At 42.9% G+C, this 19,557-nt stretch overlaps 1 protein-coding gene across 2 annotated transcripts in view; it reads left to right on the forward strand.

The window, feature by feature from the left end:
- mmp17a (matrix metallopeptidase 17a) overlaps positions 1 to 19,557 on the forward strand; it is a 59,696-nt gene that overhangs the window by 16,213 nt on the left and 23,926 nt on the right. For both annotated transcript variants that reach the window (XM_031855579.1, XM_031855580.1), the window contains exons 2-3: positions 16,712 to 16,844; positions 17,841 to 17,976. In XM_031855579.1, coding sequence (XP_031711439.1) covers positions 16,712 to 16,844; positions 17,841 to 17,976 — 269 coding nt within the window. The remainder of the gene's footprint in view (positions 1 to 16,711; positions 16,845 to 17,840; positions 17,977 to 19,557) is intronic.

The following is a 19,557-nucleotide window of genomic DNA, read 5'->3' on the forward strand; positions in this document are numbered from 1 at the left end:
GTAAGTAGAGTCTATTTACCATGCACAGTGGTATTGATAATATAGTGACGTGTAGGTAGAGTTTAAAACTGGCCAAATGTTAAACTTTGTCCATGTCAATGCGTACATGCAGTGTCGCGTCTCTTTAAACCTCAGTCACTGCGAGGGCAGCCTGCTCTGTGTGCACAGCGCGAGTCATTATATGTGCTGCATTACATCGGCGTCTCTGTCAGTTACCTCCAGCGCTGCCGCCTTCTCACTCCATTACCAGCCCTCCATCAATGCCTCCATCCTTCCCTCCTCTCGCTGCTCCATATTTAACAGGATTGAACAAATGGCAGCCTCCATTAACCAGGCATGTCTAGGTCACTTAGCGTCGGAAGATCTAGGAGGGGAGAGGTACCAATTTGAATCTCTCCCTCCTTCTCTTTCACTATCTCTCTCTCTCTTATTCTCTCTCTCTCTCCCCCCTCAGTCAGCAGACGGCGGTTGTGTCTCAGCTCTCCGTAGGAACCAGCTGTCTCTAAACCAGGGATTAAATGATTCACTTACCAGCCGTATTTTTAATCCTCGCTGTCTCACTCTCACTCTCAGATGCGCACACACACACACACACACACACACACACACACACACACACACACACACACACACACACACACTTTGTTGCTTCACGTGGCTTCACTAAATTAAATAATATTTGAGTTATATCTGAGAGTTAGATATGTGTAATTAAACATTGACATTCAGGCTGCGAGTGGAAACCGGGGGTGTTAAAGCTATAGCACATCCAGCAGAACGTACCCTTACAACAAGTCAGCCATGTGTTCCATTATAAGCACATTAGATGGAAGTACTCGTGTAATGAGGTGATTGAGTGCTTCAGCGGGCAGGGGGTGCGTGCCATCTGCCTTGAATCCGACAGATTAATATCATTACGTGTCACTCCTCGGCTGTCAGTCCGCTGCATGTTGTGTAGCGCTGCGACATTTCTGAAAATCGATAGTTTAGGTCGTGTTGGGATTGAACAACGTGTACCCTTTTCTATTAACAGCCTGTAAGGTGTAGACGTACTTAATTCAGAGGCTTTTCATTGATTGGCTGTGCTGGATGAGGGCGGTTGGGGTTAGTGTGGGTGACCGGGAATATTAGGAGAACTGAATTGATGGATCAATGATTGAAAAAGATGTGAGTCGCATCCCTGATCTCATGAGAAAAGGTGCATAAATAGCACCGCATATTAAGGACATTTCGTGTGCCATTTTACGCCGCGTCACTACCGTGAAAGAGCCACAGTTTTATCACTTAGTCTGGTTTAGGAAAAATATAATGGTTGGGCTTAAAATAAGTATGTAAACCAAGTAAACCGTAAACAACTTAACGTAAGTACATAAACACACTGGGACACGAACAGCGGTCTCAAATGCCAGACTCTTGGCGTGTTTTTTGTCTTACCCTCCCACCCGGCATTAGCAGTCTTTGTCACTTTTTTATACCACGTTAACTTGCTCAGAGCGTGGCGTATTCACACGTATGTGTTTTAAATTGCAGTCTGTACAGATTACATGGTGCAAAAAAGCGAGCATGGCGTTGTTTTTGCACGCTACATGACTTCTAAATTGTTGTGTCATTCACACCCAGCTGAGATTATAGTAAAATTATACGGGCACAGCATCTTCATCATGGTCTTCTGACAAAATATACTTCCTTGGCAGAGAGGACGATAAACATTGATTCACTGTGATTTTGATGCCAACCTTGGCGCTCTGTATTTTTGGGTCTCCAGTTTATTCCATCTTTCTTTCTGTGTTTGTTTTAACTCTGAGCCATGTGCTTTTTTTTTTTTTTACTCATTCAATATAGGCTTGCGAATGTGCCAGGTTGCTCTTGATGTTCTGTGCCGTCCCGAGGGCGTTATATATGACTAAACTCAGCGTTTGGTGAAGAGGACTAAAAGTCGGAAAAAAGGAGAGGAAAGAAAATGACGGTCCTCTTTGCTGCTGGGAGGAAATGAAAAAACAGATATTTGTATTTGTGCCGTTTTTTTCAGACGCTACATAAAGCAGCAGCCGGCTCTGCTGCACCACAGGACTACTTCTGTAAAGTACCGATTGTACCGTGTGTGTAACGTCTGGTACAGTTTGCTTGTGGCACAACCCTACCGGCCTTAGTGTCGTGAGGTGACCCACTTGGCAATGCGGCAATCTGGCATAAACTCAAACGCTCGAGTTGATTTCTGTCGTCTTTCCCCCTGTAAATCAACAGCACAGCCGTGAACGCGTTGGGCTCACTTCCAGCACTCCTACATGGGAGGAGACTAATCTATTATCATCAGTGTGTGGCTCCTCCACCTCTACAAGAGTCCTCGTGTGTGCCAGAAGCTGCACTTGCACCGTGGTCAAACTACAGCTACGGCACTGTTGTACAAAAGGCATAAGAGGCCACCGACCGCTCTCAACCGAGAATCTGCATGAAGGCAGAGCCAAGAAATAAGCAAGGAAGTGCTTGGCTGACCCTTTCCACCCAAGGATACCATCTGTTTCTGAGCCCCCCCTCAGGACAGTGATACTGTTCTAGCTCAGCCAGCGATGTCCACCTCATCAACAGCTCCTTATCCAATGCGGTCTCTTGGCTCGATCCCTCCTGCAGCTTAAATGAAGTCGGATCAACTGTAACACCGTTACGTAAAGATTAGATTTTATTAACTCCCACAGTAGAATGGAGTGCACAAGAAGTGCTGTTTAAAGCAAAATCCTCTGATATCCAGTCTCTCATCACCATATCAATAATGAATATACAGTATGGCCCAGGGTAGACACACAAATAAAAAAATATATAATTTAAATTACCCAATTTGCCATTTTTACTCACTGGTGGGCACAGATACCCGCTGTGGTGTTGGTGATTATTTGCTCTCTGGTGTTCGCTTGTAAAGGGACATAAAAGCGTGTATGTATCATCTCTAATACCTACATTTTATTAGATAATGACTTCAATATATCAGATTCAGTGTGTGTGTGTGTGTGTGTGTGTGTGTTCTGCTCACAATCAGCTTTCTCTGTACATGCACCCCCCCAGTGTAACATTCGCTTCATGCGGCTAAGCACACTCCAAAACCCAATCTATGTATTGTTCCAGCAAACCCATTATCAGAGATTTTGTAATGTAATTCAGAAAGTAAAAGGTTGATCGTGTTCCAATCCGCCTACACGGGAGGTATTGCTTTATTTATTTATATATATATATTTTAAGTTCGGTGTTTATGCCCATTTTACAGTAGCTGGTAGAGCAGCGGTGTCTGCTTTGAGTGGTCAGAAGACTGGTAAGGCCCTATTCAAGTACAAGTGCATTTTTTTCCCCATTCACTTATAAACAAAAACGGCACACTTCATCTGAGATTCCCGAGCGTGCCAAACAATTTGCAATTAGCTTCAGTCACCGGCCCGGTAAGCCCCAAGTAAGAGCAGCAGATGTCCGTAGCATGTAGACGGCAACAAATCTGGCCTCTCAAATTTTGGCAGAAAGATACAAAAACTACACCACTGTTCCTGCAACAGAACAAAAAAAAAGAAATGGGCCACGGTGATCATATCATCTGAAGATTGGATCCGGAAAGCAAGTGGCATTAGAGCTCCGGATAAGCACAAACCATTCAAATACATCCCCACACCGGTAACGCCGCATCAGCGGGAAACTTTGCAACTGATGAATAAAAAATTTGATGTACAAGTCTCGCAGCCGAAAAGAGGAAACCGGGAGAAGGTCAACTCACTGGAGATGGATGAGGGGATGGCAGAGATTGCATTGATGGGTGTGAACTCCAGCTGCCTCCTGGTTTGAATCTATAGCATTAACTACGAAATCCTGAAGTAGTGTGGAGGAACTTATGATGGCAAGGTGCACTCTAAGCTATGATGCCTCAGAGCGGAATCTGGCTTGCCCACTCGTTTTGCACTTTACGTGACCTTTCTTAAATAAGTTTATCATTTTCATATCACGCTTAAAGGAAACGAGTGTGTTTGATGAAATAACAGTCGAGAGAAACGGTACAATATTTGTTCATAGTGTAAAATATCTTTTTAAAAACATTTTAGGCTGCTGAAGGATTAAAGCTAAAGGAAAAGAAGATCCTGTTGATGAATGTCGCTTGAACACAATTTTATCTCACAAAAAAGTAAAAAAAACGGATGAAGTCCGGTCTGTATTAAAACTTGCAAAGAGTTTTGATAAGTGTGCTTATTATCATGCACATTAGTATTTAATATTCATGTGAAATTGCCAATACCAACCAATAGTTTCCTGCAAAGCTGCCTGACATTGCGGGCCATTACCCATAATTCCTCCATTGTGTTTGTCCCTTTCAGAGCTAGTAGTGCCTTGCCCTCAATCTGCGGCCCACAGGCTGCGTCACTCCCGTCTATCTCTTTGTTCCCCGTTCTATTTCACATCAAACTGTTTCTCGTTTTATTTTATCTACTGTACGGGGGCTTTGCTGCCCTTACCGGCCTTTCTTCTTTTTCTGAAACATTATTGGAAAAAGATCTTTGAGAAGCAACTTCTTTAAACTACCATCTCAGATTTAGGAGTCTGCAGGCCCTTTTTCAAGATCTGCATGTGCTTAGCATAGTTATATAAAGTGTGTTTACCCAAATCGAATGCTGTTTTTGTCAAACAGTCAACATTCTTCACCGGGTCTATGCACAAAATTTAGGATTCACACAAATTGATTAAATCCCATGCAGGTTATCTGTTGTCACTTTCCTCAAAAGTAAGAAGAGTGGAAGAAAAAGTATGGTGAACGAGAATCGGTGTGTGCTCGTGTCATTGCAAATGTGTCTGGTGTTTAGAGAGTGAAACAAAAATGCGTTTGAACATCTGGCTGTTCTTACTGACAGAGATTGGGGAGGGAGGGGGGGGGCGTTAAATCTATTAAAACTGGAGGACCACTCCATTGTCATCAGCCACCAAAGTTTGCTTTCAAGAATGTTCCTTATTCTATTTAAATCTGTTACATCACTCGTACCTTTTTCTACAATGAGCCTGTGAGACATCAAGACAGAGACTTCACTATTTTTGAGCAGAGGAATGATGGAAAGGTGCAAGAAGACGGATCATGTTTAGACAGGCATTAACACTTTTTGTTGCCTACTTCAATTTTTATGTGGCGTATAACGTGTCCCCAGGGCAGCACTCGCATCAGCATTTCAGACGTCAGATTGACAATTTTCCTTGTATCTCAATAAGATTTACATGCCGATGGGCGATGTGGATTGACAGAGTGCACTGCACAGAAATAACATGACCCCACTCTTTCAAAACTGTTCAAAATTACCCAAAAACTTCTGGCAGAATTAAAGTAATACTTATTCGCTGATAGGAGTTCATGTGTCAGTGAGATGCGTATGCACGGCTTATGAAGGGTTCAAGGTTTGCCCACAACTCCCACAACATTTCTGTGAATATGACGGATGATGGAGAGCAGTTGAATCTGTGACCTGCAGCAACTAGTTGGGCAAACAAGGCTAAGGGTCTACAGCCATGGCAGCAGCTCTCTGAAGCCGTACGCGAGTTTAAATGCTCACATCAGCATGCTGATTTGGTCATAAACCAAAGCACAAAATACAATAGTGCTAGATGAAAGGTCAAGGAATCCAATGACAGCTCATCCTCTGGGGACCATGAATGTTAACCAAATTCCACATCAAACCCCTCCAATAGTTGAGATCTTTTTTTTAAATGCAAAAATGTCAACATCATGGGGCCACCAGCGGAAAGGTCATGGGATTTAGATATATCACTGCACAATTGAAAAGTTTGACCTTTTGGTGGTGCTGGAGGAATAGTCATAGGATCACCAAAGTCATCAGAATTAATCCTCTGGGGACCTTGAATATCTGTTGTAAATTAGATGAAGTCAACCATTATGGTGGCGCCGGGAGGACAAGTGTGGAGATCTCCAACATCAGAGGGATTTATCCTCTGGGGACCATGAATGTCTGTTCGATATTTCATCATTATCCATCAAGTAGTTGGTGGGCCAACCGACATACATTGCCGTACTGGTGCCATACTGCTAGCATGGCTGAAAAGCAAAGAAACAAGTTGATAAGAGTAGACGTGGACTCTTTTGTTAACATTCTTTTCTACTGTTTTCATCATCCTGTTGAAACCTTTGGCAGCTCAGTTGCGGAGCCTGTTGTACAGTACTCTTCTTCAGCAGTTTCTCTGAAACAGATAAAACTGCATTCCCCATTGGGTCCTGACCGAGGCGGAGAGCTCATCCATCTTCCTCGCCATCTGTCTTGACCTCATGTATATTTCCCCCCAAGACAACTGATGGAAGGTGGGGTTCAAGTATTCTGTCACTCTCTCCGATCTCACTTCATACCTCTTCCATCTCTTCTGTTCGCTCAGTTGAAATCTTTAGACGTGCCACGGCGTTGGGGCAATCAGAGTAAGACGGCATGGTCGGAAAGATATCAAATGAAGTGCAATGTGATTTGAATAAAAGGGAAATGTTGAATGTGAACAGCAGTTGCAGTAATATCTGGCACTTTGGTTTTAGCTCACTGTGACTGCCAGCTAGTCGCTAAAGCCGTTGCACATTGGATCCACTGTTAATAAAGTAATATTAATAATTTAAGCTTTACAGTTAAAACTGGTGAATAATCGCTGCAAGAAGAAAACCAAAGCCAGCATCAAACAGTCAGCACGGCGCAGCACAGTCCCTGCAACCATCCTCAGTTATTCTCTTTGTGTGCCTCTGTCCTCTAAAGCTCACATACTGTTAGATGAAGGCAGGAATGACTCTCCTCTCTCCAATTTTCCATTCAACTGGTCCTTCTTACCCTCTCTGACATCATGCTCGGAAGCGTGAATGTCTCACACACACACAAAAACTGAAATGCTGTGGGAACATCTCGGATTAAGCGTGACCTGCGGGTCAGCACATGCTGTCAGCGTATAGTGCGCACACAGCACTACTGTTTCAGCTTCTCACTCGACGCGCCCGATCATACACTCTAACCAGCTAAACACCAGGCGCATCAACGGGCCTCCCGGGTAGGCTGGGTAGAAGAAAGTGAAGTATTTTTAATTAATAAAAACTGCCGTACACTTGGACACGAGGGTCGTTGTGAGTTGTTGACCTTTTTACTTCTCTACACGACCAGATGTTAGACTTTATGAACTGTTGTTGAGAAAATGACGCAGCAGTCAGCCAAACATCTGTAGGTAGTATTAGTAGTATTAGGCGATACCATGAATGTAGGTTGTAATTAGCGAATGAACACAAATAGTTTGTGTTTTGAAGGATATCATTTACTTGTTTGTGTTGTTGAGCAATCCACGTTCTAAACATTCACTCTGGGAAGTTGCAGTGCAGACGGCTCGCTATTGACAGCTACCTGCAACCTTTAAGGTGGAATGTTGTTTATTTTTATGTCGTGAATCAATCGACCCACCTTAAATGGCAAAATGGCAACTTTGACCATTACATTTTTTTTTATTGGCTCTCTTGCATGACATATGCTTTAGTGATTTCATCTTCAAGCACCTAATAAAATGTATATGAATTTCAACGGGATTATGCAAACTGTAAGTATTTTATTTTCATTTCTGTGTGCTTCTGCAGCACGACGCCGATGCATACAAGAGATAAAAGGTGTTTTTTCACAAGAACAGATAATAATAAAAAAACATTTCTAAGGTTCTTGTCCTGAGTGAATGAATGTGTGCAGCAAATTCATTGTAATCCACCTGACAGTTGTTGTTGTTGGATAAACATTAAAAGTTAAGATATTTCACCAAAGACCACAAATAGAAAAATCATTGTGCAATCGGCCATCATGACTTTTGACTACGGAGATGCCCCCTTGCACTCATGCTGCTTATTCAGCCTTTTAAACAAGCACTGTATTTAGTACTCATCACTGTGTGCTATGTGCGACAGTAGGCTGATCGTTGCTAGCAAGAGAACTGCACACTATCAACTAAAAATCTACCGACTTATCCCAATTCTACCTCTCCTAAATAGCTGTAATTCATTCATTGCTCCCTTGTCCTCCACCTCTCTTGTTTCCTGATCTAACTTAAAATAAAAGCTCAAACTGCTATTTCACTTTAAGATATCGAGCCACGGCACATATGTCAGTTTGCTGCTGCTCCATTCGTTGGTGTTTTGGGCCTTTCCTTAAATGCAGACCAGGTGAGGTCCGTCCTGAATCGATTTACTGAATGACGTCATAGTTCCGGTCGGTGATCATCTCCTTTTTGTCGGCGCTGAGAACTAGATTACCTTCACACCACTGAGACACTTCAGGTCCTTTTCACTCCACAGACTGTGAGCACCCTTGTTGTAGATCTCACCAGTCCATCTGCAGGGTGTTAAATCACAGATGTGGAGTCCGGCTCATCTGTCTTTGACTAGAGACTGCCTCTCTTGTCCTGTCCGCCAACGGGTGGAAATGCATCACAGGAAATGGATATCGAGGCCTCGAAAATAATTGGTGTGAGCCAACATGTTTTATAAGGCTCTGCAGCCCCCCCCCCCTGTTTTATCACCTGCAATTTCTCTCTCCTGCCGTTGCTTATATCTGGCACAGTGGAGGAGGTGCGAGACAGGTGCACAGGTGAGAGTAAATCCTTCATTTCGTCAGGAAATGGTGTTTGCTTTAAAAGTCTGCCGTTGGTTTCAGCTTTTTTTTTTTTTTAAGAGCTCCTCAGTCAAACACACAGGCTGTCATTGCCCCGCCTGTTATATCATTTCCAGTTCTATGCTTTAAGTACGCGATTTCTCCGAATAAGCCGGTGATCTAAAATGGAAAAGCCGCTCAAACTGCTCCGGAGGAATGATAGCATCGCTGCAGCTATTGCATACACTCCCTGGGTGTTACGGTGAAATCTGAGAGCGGAGAGATTTGGTGTTGATGGATGTGACACAGAAGGGGGAGGGATTCTCTCTGCACCTTTTTGGGAGCCTAATGCTTTGATGCTTCTTGAACACAACAGTCTTTTTATGCGCATCAGACTCTGTGTATTTGTTTGAATATATATATATATATTTTGTGTGCCCTTTTTTTCAGTAATATAATATGACACATACAGTATTTACATCTGGGACATTTTCAAGTCGAGTAGAAGATACAAATAAGAATGAGAAGTATTTGTCGTATTTTTTTTTTACTTCAGAAAATAAACCATGTCTCTCTAGGAGAGACATGGTTTGGCATTCATGTTAAATATCAGTATGAAGCAATATGTAATTGATTGTTTTAGATTGCTATTGCGGCTGCTGCTTTCTTGTAAACTGTTAGATCTGAATGCACTTTAGATGTATACGTTATACACGTTGCACCACAAGAAGACCGCTAGCAATCAAACATCGGCGTTAACACACCGTTATCTAAATTATTTAAAGAACGAGCTTTGCAAATGTTTAATGAGGAAGTAAACACGTGTTTGTAAGACCTCAAGGACGTCACGAATGTGTTCGTTTACAAGAAGACTTCACAGGACACCTTTTAATTGCTCCCAAAGATAGTAGAAGTTTCACACAAAAAACATAAAACAACTCAAAATCCCAAATGCCCAAACAATCTGTGAAAAAATGTAAGAACTGAAAAAAGAAGCAACCTCTTTGATTCGCTCCTGTCTGAGCATACATGCATTTAATCATTTGATCGCTCGAGAGCCGCTCTTAAAGACTTCTCATCACGCTGGCGGGAGCGAGCAAAGAAAACAAACTTTAAACCTCATCAGTCCGGTTGTTGCGTGTCTTCTGTGGAGTGCTACCGCTTCGGTATTGCTCCTTCACCGCCTCGTAACCTTTTCACCAGACAGGAGAGTAAAGGTTCTGCCTCCGTCCTCCGAGGCCTCGCAGAACAATGTAAACACATGAAGCGGCCGGCGCGCTGAGAGACGGCGAGGTGGCGGGGGTCACCGCGGGTCAAACGTCCCGCGGTGACTCCTCGTTCCTCGTCGATAAGGCCGAGGGCTGGAGGAACTTGGCAGCTGTTCGTCGGAGAGAAGAAACAAAACAGAGGAAAGTTTTGTCCGACCGGCGGGGGAGGATGAAACTGATTTGAGCTTTATATAGAGGCCGGCAGGGTGACCTTTGACCCGTCCGGGAAGAGAGTTTGTGCCCTCTGACCGGATGTGTTGCATGATATTGGAATGACTTTAATCAGAAACGGGAGGACGAATACAGAGCGCTCTGTTCAAGGGCTGCTTTTTAGGCAGTTGTCTTTCCGTCACACTGATTGTTTCTATCCTCTTCCTCTTCATGCCGAGCATCGCTCTTATTTTTCCATCCGAAACAGGCCAGTATATATTAAGCGTCGACCCAAACAGGCAGGGAGAGAGATGAGAAGACTGGTAGAAAAAGAATAAATGGAGTGAAGGAAGAGACGGAGGAATGAAACCAGAACGAGACATTCACCTGCTGCAGCCCTCGCTGTACAACATGATCACTGGACAACCGGGGCTCACGCATTTCAGAGCAAACGCGTTTTATTTCACAGATAATGTAGCGCGGAATAGGACAAACAAAAACCTCGGGTGATTCAATACCCACTTTAATACCCATTGGCAATGTGTGTTGCAGGCTGAAAACGTGTGCATGCGTATGTACGAACTATTAAATTACAGCCGGACTAAACTGAGAATCTTGTTTGGATTGATTTTCACCTCCTTTTTAACAAAGAAAAAAAGAAGAAGTGCGGATGAAATGCAAACTGGATTAGTCGTTTACTGGAGCGGAGTGCTTTGGAGCTTCATCAAAGACTTCAGAAGTGTGCTTTACACTCTGGATAGACACTTCCTGCTTTGCATATTCTGGGATGCTTAAAAGGGTGACACCTGTACTGTGACTACATTAGTTAACTTAAGAGGCGATATCCTGGAATGCAGCGGCTCCTATAACCCTTAATGGCTTCCCAGCCCGTCTACTCACAGCCCGCTGTCAGCCGTTGCATAATGTCCAGTGTTTCGGAAATAAAAGGAAAGATATTTTGTTTTTATTATTATTTCTTACTGCAACTCGGGAATCCTCTTGCGAATCCAAAAAGAAGGTTGTATAATAAAAAGCCTTTAATATTTAATATTGCATGGCTGGCTCCAACGCATTTTGGCTAAACGTCTTTATCATTGTGTTTAATTCATACAAGGGTGGGTTTGTAATTTTACGAATCATTTTGTATTGTGCAGAAGAGTCTAATTCCGAGAAGTGGTTTGATTCGTAATAAAATTATTATTAATAATAGCGAAGACAAAAACGAACCGATACGGTGACACCAGGAACGACAAATTATGTTCTTTTCAGGATATTAAAAAACAAATTTTTCAATATGAATAACAAAAACAAAGTTTGTTTGTTACCCTGCTTCTGTGTGTGCGTGTGTTTATGTATTCCACATCCTCTCATTTTTTGCAGAGGTTCCTCCGTGTGCTGCCTCATTTCTAAGTGATAGCGACTGTGGGAGATCAAAGTGTCTCATTAACTAAACCCGACCGCACTTTGAACGCACGGCGCACAGCGAGTGCAGAGTGCGTTTCAACCACATGCATTATCCTGCAAATACAAACAACATTTAGCATGATTCTGGTTGTTTGTTTTTGTTGTTACCCTAATAGAGATTGCTTTTGTACCGATCGCCACATACCTCTCACTGTGCGGATGAGCCACATCCTGAGCAAGACGTATGTCCCCGTGTCAGCCATCTTTACACCATGCCACATCACAGCCATACCTCGTCTGTCTGACACTCGGTCAGAGTCCTCATCCTGTAATTCAAAATATATATATCAAATATAGGGTTTAAGGTTACACGGGGTGAGTAATTGATATTCAAACGGTCACTCTGGGGTTCAAGTACGGGACTCCTTTCATTCCTTATTGTGGAGCCAGTCTAAATTGGTGCTGGCTCAATAGATTATAAAGCTTTAACGGTATTCTCCATACCCATTATTTTTGCCCGGATTTTCATCATTAACCTCTCGAAAAAAAACTAGACCCAAATTACTTTTTGTGTTTATCAAACTTCAGAACGGTCTGTAAAACCCTGTCTTTATAAACCAGCGCTTTCTCAACTATTTGTCCTTAATTGATTCCACGTTGGCCCTTTTTTTCTCTCTTCATGGTAAATCCACATTTGTAGCCTGAAACCTTGACTGTCTTTTTTTCGTACAAACACACTCCCTTTTTTTTTTTTTTTGGCTTGAAAATTGGCTGTTAAAAAGTCGGGTTTGTGTCCTTCATATAAAACGGTGGCGTTGCGGTCAGCTTAAATTAGGAAACAATGTTTCTACACCGCAGAATAAGTGCTCACAGGAACTTATAAAAACCAGTCTGGAGATATAGACTCCGCCAACAAACAATGCCCTAATCAATTCAAGTCTCTGTAAAAAGTTGGTGTTAAAAACAGCTGCCTGTCACACTCTGAACCGCTGTCATCAGATGGTTTTAGGCCAATAGGCACCATTTGATGCCTGTGTGTGTGTGTGTGTGTGTGTGTGTGTGTGTGTGTGTGTGTGTCTAAGGCAATCTTCTTCCTTTAGTTCTTGTTTTTTGGTCGATTGTTATTCATGCAGCTCATACATGACTCACATTCTCTCTCTCGTGGTGTGTGAAATCACAGTCAGTGGTTTGGTTTGATGTTTACAAGGCTGTACTACAGACGGCTCCCTTGAGGATGAGCCGATCTTACGGACTCATCAGAGGTCTCCTTCCATCTCCCCCCGTAGTGTCTTTCACCAGCTTCCCTTTTCTTTTCTATTCCCCCTCACCTTCTCTCTGCTGCGCGTCTCCGCTGACTGATGTCTTTTGTGGGGTTAAGTTCTGACTCTTTTTTTTTTTTTGTTTTTTGCTTCCGCACTCACTCACTCGCACACACATACGTGGTGACACTCGCTGTGCAGTCACCTTTTCTGAGCATCAGGCAGTCCTGACAGCCGGATAGATGAGTTTAGGGATTTTTGACAGCGCGAAACAACAACCTTGCTGTGTGTCCACAGACGCGCGCCGCAATCGATTCTTATCAACAACCTTGAATGTTGATGGTTCTGAAAAACTCCAGATTATGTTCAATGACGAAGTTTTTAACATTCAGTGCCGGCCTCTTTTTGGTCTTGACCTCCACACTCTTACTTTCCCCGCTTCGTTAAATATAGTTTGAACTTGTGCCTGCATGTGACGGTGGCGTTGGGGCGTAAATTGTGCGACGCAGAAATGTTGAATATAAAGACAATTTGTTGAGGTGCTGGACTGCAGAAACTTGCCGTGAAAGTTGGTACATTCGTGGTGCCCAGAGGATGAATCCTGTATAGTTTTAGGTGTACTCCTGACCTCTCCACATTCAAGAAAAGAAGTGGTTAGAAGTAAGAAAGGGCAGTTTTTATACATTTCTTGTACCAAGTGATAATGCGTCAAAGACAATTATTCCTACCGCTACTTTCTTCTCTCGTAACCTATTGAGTAAGTGTGACACAAGCAGCTCTTTGAAGTTGTTGCCGCAGCTGTTTACTCGTTTGTCCAATCAGCTGTTTTCTGGTTCCCTTCCGCAACTCGGACGAGCCACCGAAAGAAAACTTTTAATGCCGACCACAGTGGAACAACTGAAAACACGACAGATGATTACTACAGTACAAAGCGGTGATTTGATTGTTCAGAAAAAAAGAGCTCGCTACAGTGGCAGCAGATCTGTGCAGAGCATATTCTCTGAAAACATGCCTCTCATTTGAAGGTACGAGAATATGGGAATACTGGAGTGTTGCACGTTATTTTTGGGCCACGGTTTTCTGTGTCTGCTCGTCTTAATAATGCATGATTAAATGATGACTGGAGTCTCGGGTATAGGCGTCGACACCCTCGTGCTGCAGTTAATCACAGATTTGGAGAGAAATACTCACACGGTTCAGTTCTTTCGTCATATATATGACGTATATACAGCCTTTTCTGTCCGCAATATGGGCATCAAACACGTCATTTTAATATTAAGACACACACAGTGGTTTACTCATGCTAAATTTTGCAACGTATGTTAAATACTGTATACTGTAAATGTCTCTTCATTGTCTAAGAAACAAGCTACCACTATATACTAATAAATACATATAACGTCCGGTAGTCAGCATTACACCCAGTCTTTATACTCAATCGCAGATTACCTGGAGATGTTGTTTTTTTTATTATTACTTCAAATGCTGCCGCTGCACTCAAACTGTGTGTTTGTATTCATTCCTACTTTCTTTTAACAGATTTATGTCCCATTCGGCATGTCCATAAATGTTCTAATGCATTTTCCGTGCCTCGTGTAAAACCACTGTGTTTGAAAGGTACTGCAGATATTGCCTTGCCTTTTTGCTGCTTTGAAAACTGTCAAAGACGGCGCTTTTGATTGATGCTATCTTAGTGGTTTCAGCACTAATGTGTCTGCAGAGATTGCTCCGTTGTAGTCAAAAGGTCCCCCCAAGGGATACAAGCCGAGTGTGGTTGTGCTGTGTATTTCTTTATCATGTTTTTGCATTTGAGTGAAGCACAGAGTCAGTTCTCTGCATATGCAGACCCTAGCTGTTACATCCATATTGTTCTTTTTCTGGACATCGTATGGAAATAAAAAATAACATTTGTTTAGGGTTCACCCTTCTGGGGATGGGTTCAAGTGCTAGCAAGCTGGCCTTTGAGCAATATGCTGACTCTAGAGCAGCTGCAGGGCTGTTTTCTGTAGCTGACCCCCGAGGACGGGGAGAGACTGACATGGACAGGGATCAATATTGCCTGATATCTTCATTTTCTTTTTCTTTACATCTTGCCAAAACGTTCAGTATGCTGACACTTAAAAGTGGGTTGCGTGACTTCTGAACCTTTAAGTGCTTTGCTATTACCTCCAGCTCAGCAGAACCTGCCCCACAATCCCATTGCCTTTGAACCAAGACCACACATACACAACCTTTTGATGCTGTTCAGCCACTTCTTTTTTTTATCTTCCCAGTTTACTACCACATTTTGTTTCATCGTTAATTTTTTTTTCTTTTTTCTCTCCTCGTGTTTCTTAAATTTTAACTGCTGGCTATGTGATAGTAAACTTCTAGTATGTCTCCGATCACCTGCCCTTGGACCAAGGTTTCAACCACCTGGCGTGAGCGCCGCAGATGCTAAAAGCGCATCATGACATAGACGGTTACTTACGGTTTTATGACAAGAGGTCTGTCTCAGTGACATTCATCAGGACATTGTAATAAAATACGGTTTTGTTTACAAACACAGGGCCTAGTTATATTGTACACATCAAATGTATAATATCATTCAGTACTCTAACTTAACTCGGGTAACATAAAGTCTATTGTCTAAGTCGTTATTCAGACACACATTCTTTGCTCTCTGCTTTCTATACGTAATCAAACTTCTTCAAGCTAACTTTTCCTTCTCATAATCCTGATGATACTTGGGGTCATCTGTATTCTGTAATACTTTCCCCTTTCTGTGAAGCAAAGACATGGATGAGGACGCAAATATCAACTGTCGGAAGACGGCTTCGGAAGAACTTAAGTTAATTATTAAAAAAGTCATAGCGTGTCGATAAAAGTCGGAAAGAAAATCATGGAATTATCCCAAAAATCTTTTTTGACACAACTTAATATGTGTGCATACATGATACTGTCATTGAACAATCTAGTCAGTATTTGCAAATCCAACAGTAATCAAAATATTGATTAGTAGCTGACGAACAGGGCCTTTTTTACAGAAGCTGTTTTGACTGGTCACAGAGGGGAAAGCACAGGTGCTTTTAATTAAGTGAATGATCTTACAGGGACACTAGAATAGAACAGAGCCATCGTTAACGTGATTAGTAACACCTGTGCTTTTTCTGCTATGACAAGTCAAAAGGCTTATTTAACGAGTGGATTTCCAGCGGTGCAGTTATAAGCTAGTGTAAGCGTCGTGGGTGTATGATAAAGGAATTAATCAGTCCAACACGTTTTGGGTTTTTCTCATAACTTTAGTCAAGCTTCCACGGAACCGCACCAAGTCAGATCACCGTCTCCCGCTACTCTCCTTCTACTCCCGTCACCTCCTCCCCATCACATCAAACCCCGTAAACAGTGCCAACTAGTGGTCTATACTTGATCAACACAGGATTTCAGTCTTACACTAGTATGGAAAAAAACAAAACATACACAATTCAAGTTGAAATGTAGACTTTCTGCTCGTGCTTGTTAACTGATTCATGTAGCTTTAGTGGGCTTCATCCAGGGTCCAGCAGCAAAAAGTGAACTGCAGTCAATAGGGCGCTGTCTGGACTGCACGCTGGACTGCAGCGCCCCGAAGCTCTTCCCCCACTGCTGCACAGAGCGCCATGTGCTTGTTAATCCACGGTTTATTAATATTGAACATGTCACGTTTCCAAATTGCACCAGAATTCGACACTGCACTCCATCGAGTCCCCAGCAATGCACCCGCCAAGTGTGAATTCGGATGAGCGGTTCTGGAGATGTGCAGAGTGCACACAAGACAGACGGAGATCCCTTGCGTTATAGTTAGATATATGTGTGCAAACATTACAGTCAGACATAAAACTGTCACATAACCTGAATGTACATATGCGCATACACACACAGTATTCGCAGACAGTAAACACGAACAGGTGGCAGACCCTCTCAGCAGCTTTGGGATACTCGGAGTCCTTGAAATGCCTGTGATGACTCTTGAACTCTGTGTCTGCTGTTTCCCTTCCAGGACTGGCTGAGCAAGTTTGGCTACCTCCCGCCCCCTGACCCAGTGACTGGTCAGCTTCAGACCAAGGAGGCCCTGACCAATGCCATCAAAGCCATGCAGAAGTACGGAGGGCTGAAGGAGACCGGAGTCTTAGGTATGTGGCTGCGTGCGATCGCGCCGAAAACGGGAGGATTATGTTGGCACTTCGGATGGATGGATGGATGCACTTTTTGTGTGTTTTAACTTCCTGACTACAGTATGTGTGAGTGAGAGAGCGACTTTCAATGTGTACCTGGGGACACACAACACACAGACAAAATACGGCTTTAGAAACTGGCAGTTGGAGTCAATCATTCTGATATAACAATCGTCGAACACGGGTAAAATGTATTTTAAGCCCTTTTGTATTGGATTGCATGAGATCACTATGCCCCGTGAAACACCTTGTTAACATAAATCACACTTGATGTTACACACGCGCATGCACACAGTCGAATGACAGTACTGCATGCTGTGTGATTGATCATCGTGGTATATGTAAAACCAGTGTATTGATTCGAATACCTTCTCCCTTATACATCATTTCTCGCACATACAGTGTATTGTCAGCCACACACACACAAACAGCAGTTATCTTCTACAAACAATGTCATTCTCTATACCATACACACCACTGCTCCATCTCGCGCACACAACTATAGAGGGTAGAAAGCATTGCACTGTGTGAACGCATTAAGACAGCGGAGGCTGTGTGTGTGTGTGTGTGTGTGTGTGTGTGTGTGTGAGTGTAATTTATGGCCCCAACTGCATCGTGTGAGTGTGCATGTGAGAGGGAATCGTACGGAGCATGTAAGATTTATGGCCTGAACGGACTCTCGTGCACATGCACACATATGTATGCATGCGAGCATATTCAGTATGAGTTACAGCTGCTGAAAGATTCATTTGCAAACAGTTGTTGAACCGCAGCGTTTGATGTCTTCCACTGTGTTTATGTCGGACATAATCTGTAATCAGGCGTTAACTAACTTTTCCAGCCGTCGTGAAACCGATGTGATAAAAGTTCTGTTTACGGTGTTGGAATAATGTTCGGTGTAATTGATGTTCCTCCGTTAGTCTGTATCACAATTACCTGCCCTCTCGCCTTTAGACCAAGCCACGGTGGGTCTGATGAAAACACCCAGATGTTCTCTGCCAGATGTTTCTGAGGCAGAGGGGACCATGGGCCGCAGGAAGCGTGGCTTGAACCCTCAGAACAAATGGAGCAAGAGGCATCTATCCTGGAGGTAAAGAAACAATTTTTAAAAAGCACTATCTATCTACTATAAGGTTACACCTCAAGCAAAAAGAAAATGATGTCTAGATCATTCACCATTTACACCCGTAGTCATGCTGAGTGCTGAAGGGTGCTTCACAAAGATGAGATCATCCAGTCAATGGAAATGTGCCCAATTCATCCTACGAGGCTGGAGGGAACAAAACACTACATTTCGGATGCAATTTACTTTTTTAGAAGTATAATATTGTACAAATACATACAATGATGTTTCAGTGTTTGTGTTTCAGTATAGTTCAATCTGTGTCAACTGAGAGCAGGTTATCTAAGCCTAACACAATTGTGTTCAGTCCAGCTCCCATAAACCATCACACTTTCACTATTGTCTCCTCCATCTGTGCAGCCTTTGGTAGATTAGATTAGGCCACGCTTCCTCAAGGCAGAAATCTGTTGTTTTCTGGATACATTTCGGCTCAAAAGGAAGAGCATGAAATGCATGAAATGTGTTTTTTTTTGCACACAGACAGTAATTGCATCTCCGGGTCTATACTCCCAACACCGAGGGCATTTGTATGATTCCTAAAGATAAAATGGATTCTACAGACTATGGTCCACATGGTTAAATGCAGTCAGGGCAACACGCGGCTTAGTGTTAAAACAGCAGATGACGACACGGTGGAACATACGGTTGGCCTTTGCTGATTCACACAGGCTGTCGGGGATGATTCAACAAGGAGATGATCTCAGCTGGTGTTGGCCAGTCTGTCTAATATATAACAATCTACGCATTAATGCAGTTGATACAAGCACACATGAAAAATTAAATTCCCTTGGACAAACCCAAAGCCAACAAGAGACGTTGGTGTGGTCTATGCCTGAGTGCTGACCAGGATCAGAAGGAGAGGACACATTAGACCTGTTTTCAAATCCTTACATTGGTTGCCTGTCAGCTTTCGTATTGATTTTTAAAATGATTTTGCTTCTTTTTAAAGCACTTCATGGTCTTGCATGGACCCCTCAGGTCCTCCTGCACCCGTTAGCTTTCAGCTATTGTGCTCCGAGCCGTCTGATGGAACAGTCTGAGGATCTGAGAGCTGCTGGGGCTGTCGAAATCTTTAAACATTAACTTAAAACCTATCTATTCATCGTTGATTTTCTTTTTGTATTTAAGTTGTATAATTGTATTCATCTAGTTTTTATTTCACGCTTTATTACTGTTATCATAGCTTATAATTCTCCTATTACTTGTTTTTTTTATCCTCTTGAGTGCCTTGGCCTCAAATTGTCAAACGTTAAATTGCTGTACTGCATTTAGTCTTTTCTGTGTTTTTCACGGTTCCCTCTTATTTTCGGCTCGTCAGTCGTCTGTGAAGCACTTTGAACTGCACGATGAAAGGTGCTGTACAAGCAGCGTTTGATTGATTGATGCGCACACACGAGCACATGCAGAAACAAAAGACAGGAGGGTGGAACAACACACAGTAAAAAAAACACTAACTACCCCACACTGAGGTTGGATGTCCTTTTGTTCTCTCTCTCTCTCTCTCTCTCTCTCTCTCTCTCTCTCTCTCTCTCTCTCTCTCTCTCTCTC

This window comes from Anarrhichthys ocellatus, unplaced genomic scaffold, assembly GCF_004355925.1.
Source record: "Anarrhichthys ocellatus isolate YVR2014 unplaced genomic scaffold, GSC_Weel_1.0 scaffold16, whole genome shotgun sequence".
NCBI lineage: Eukaryota > Metazoa > Chordata > Actinopteri > Perciformes > Anarhichadidae > Anarrhichthys > Anarrhichthys ocellatus.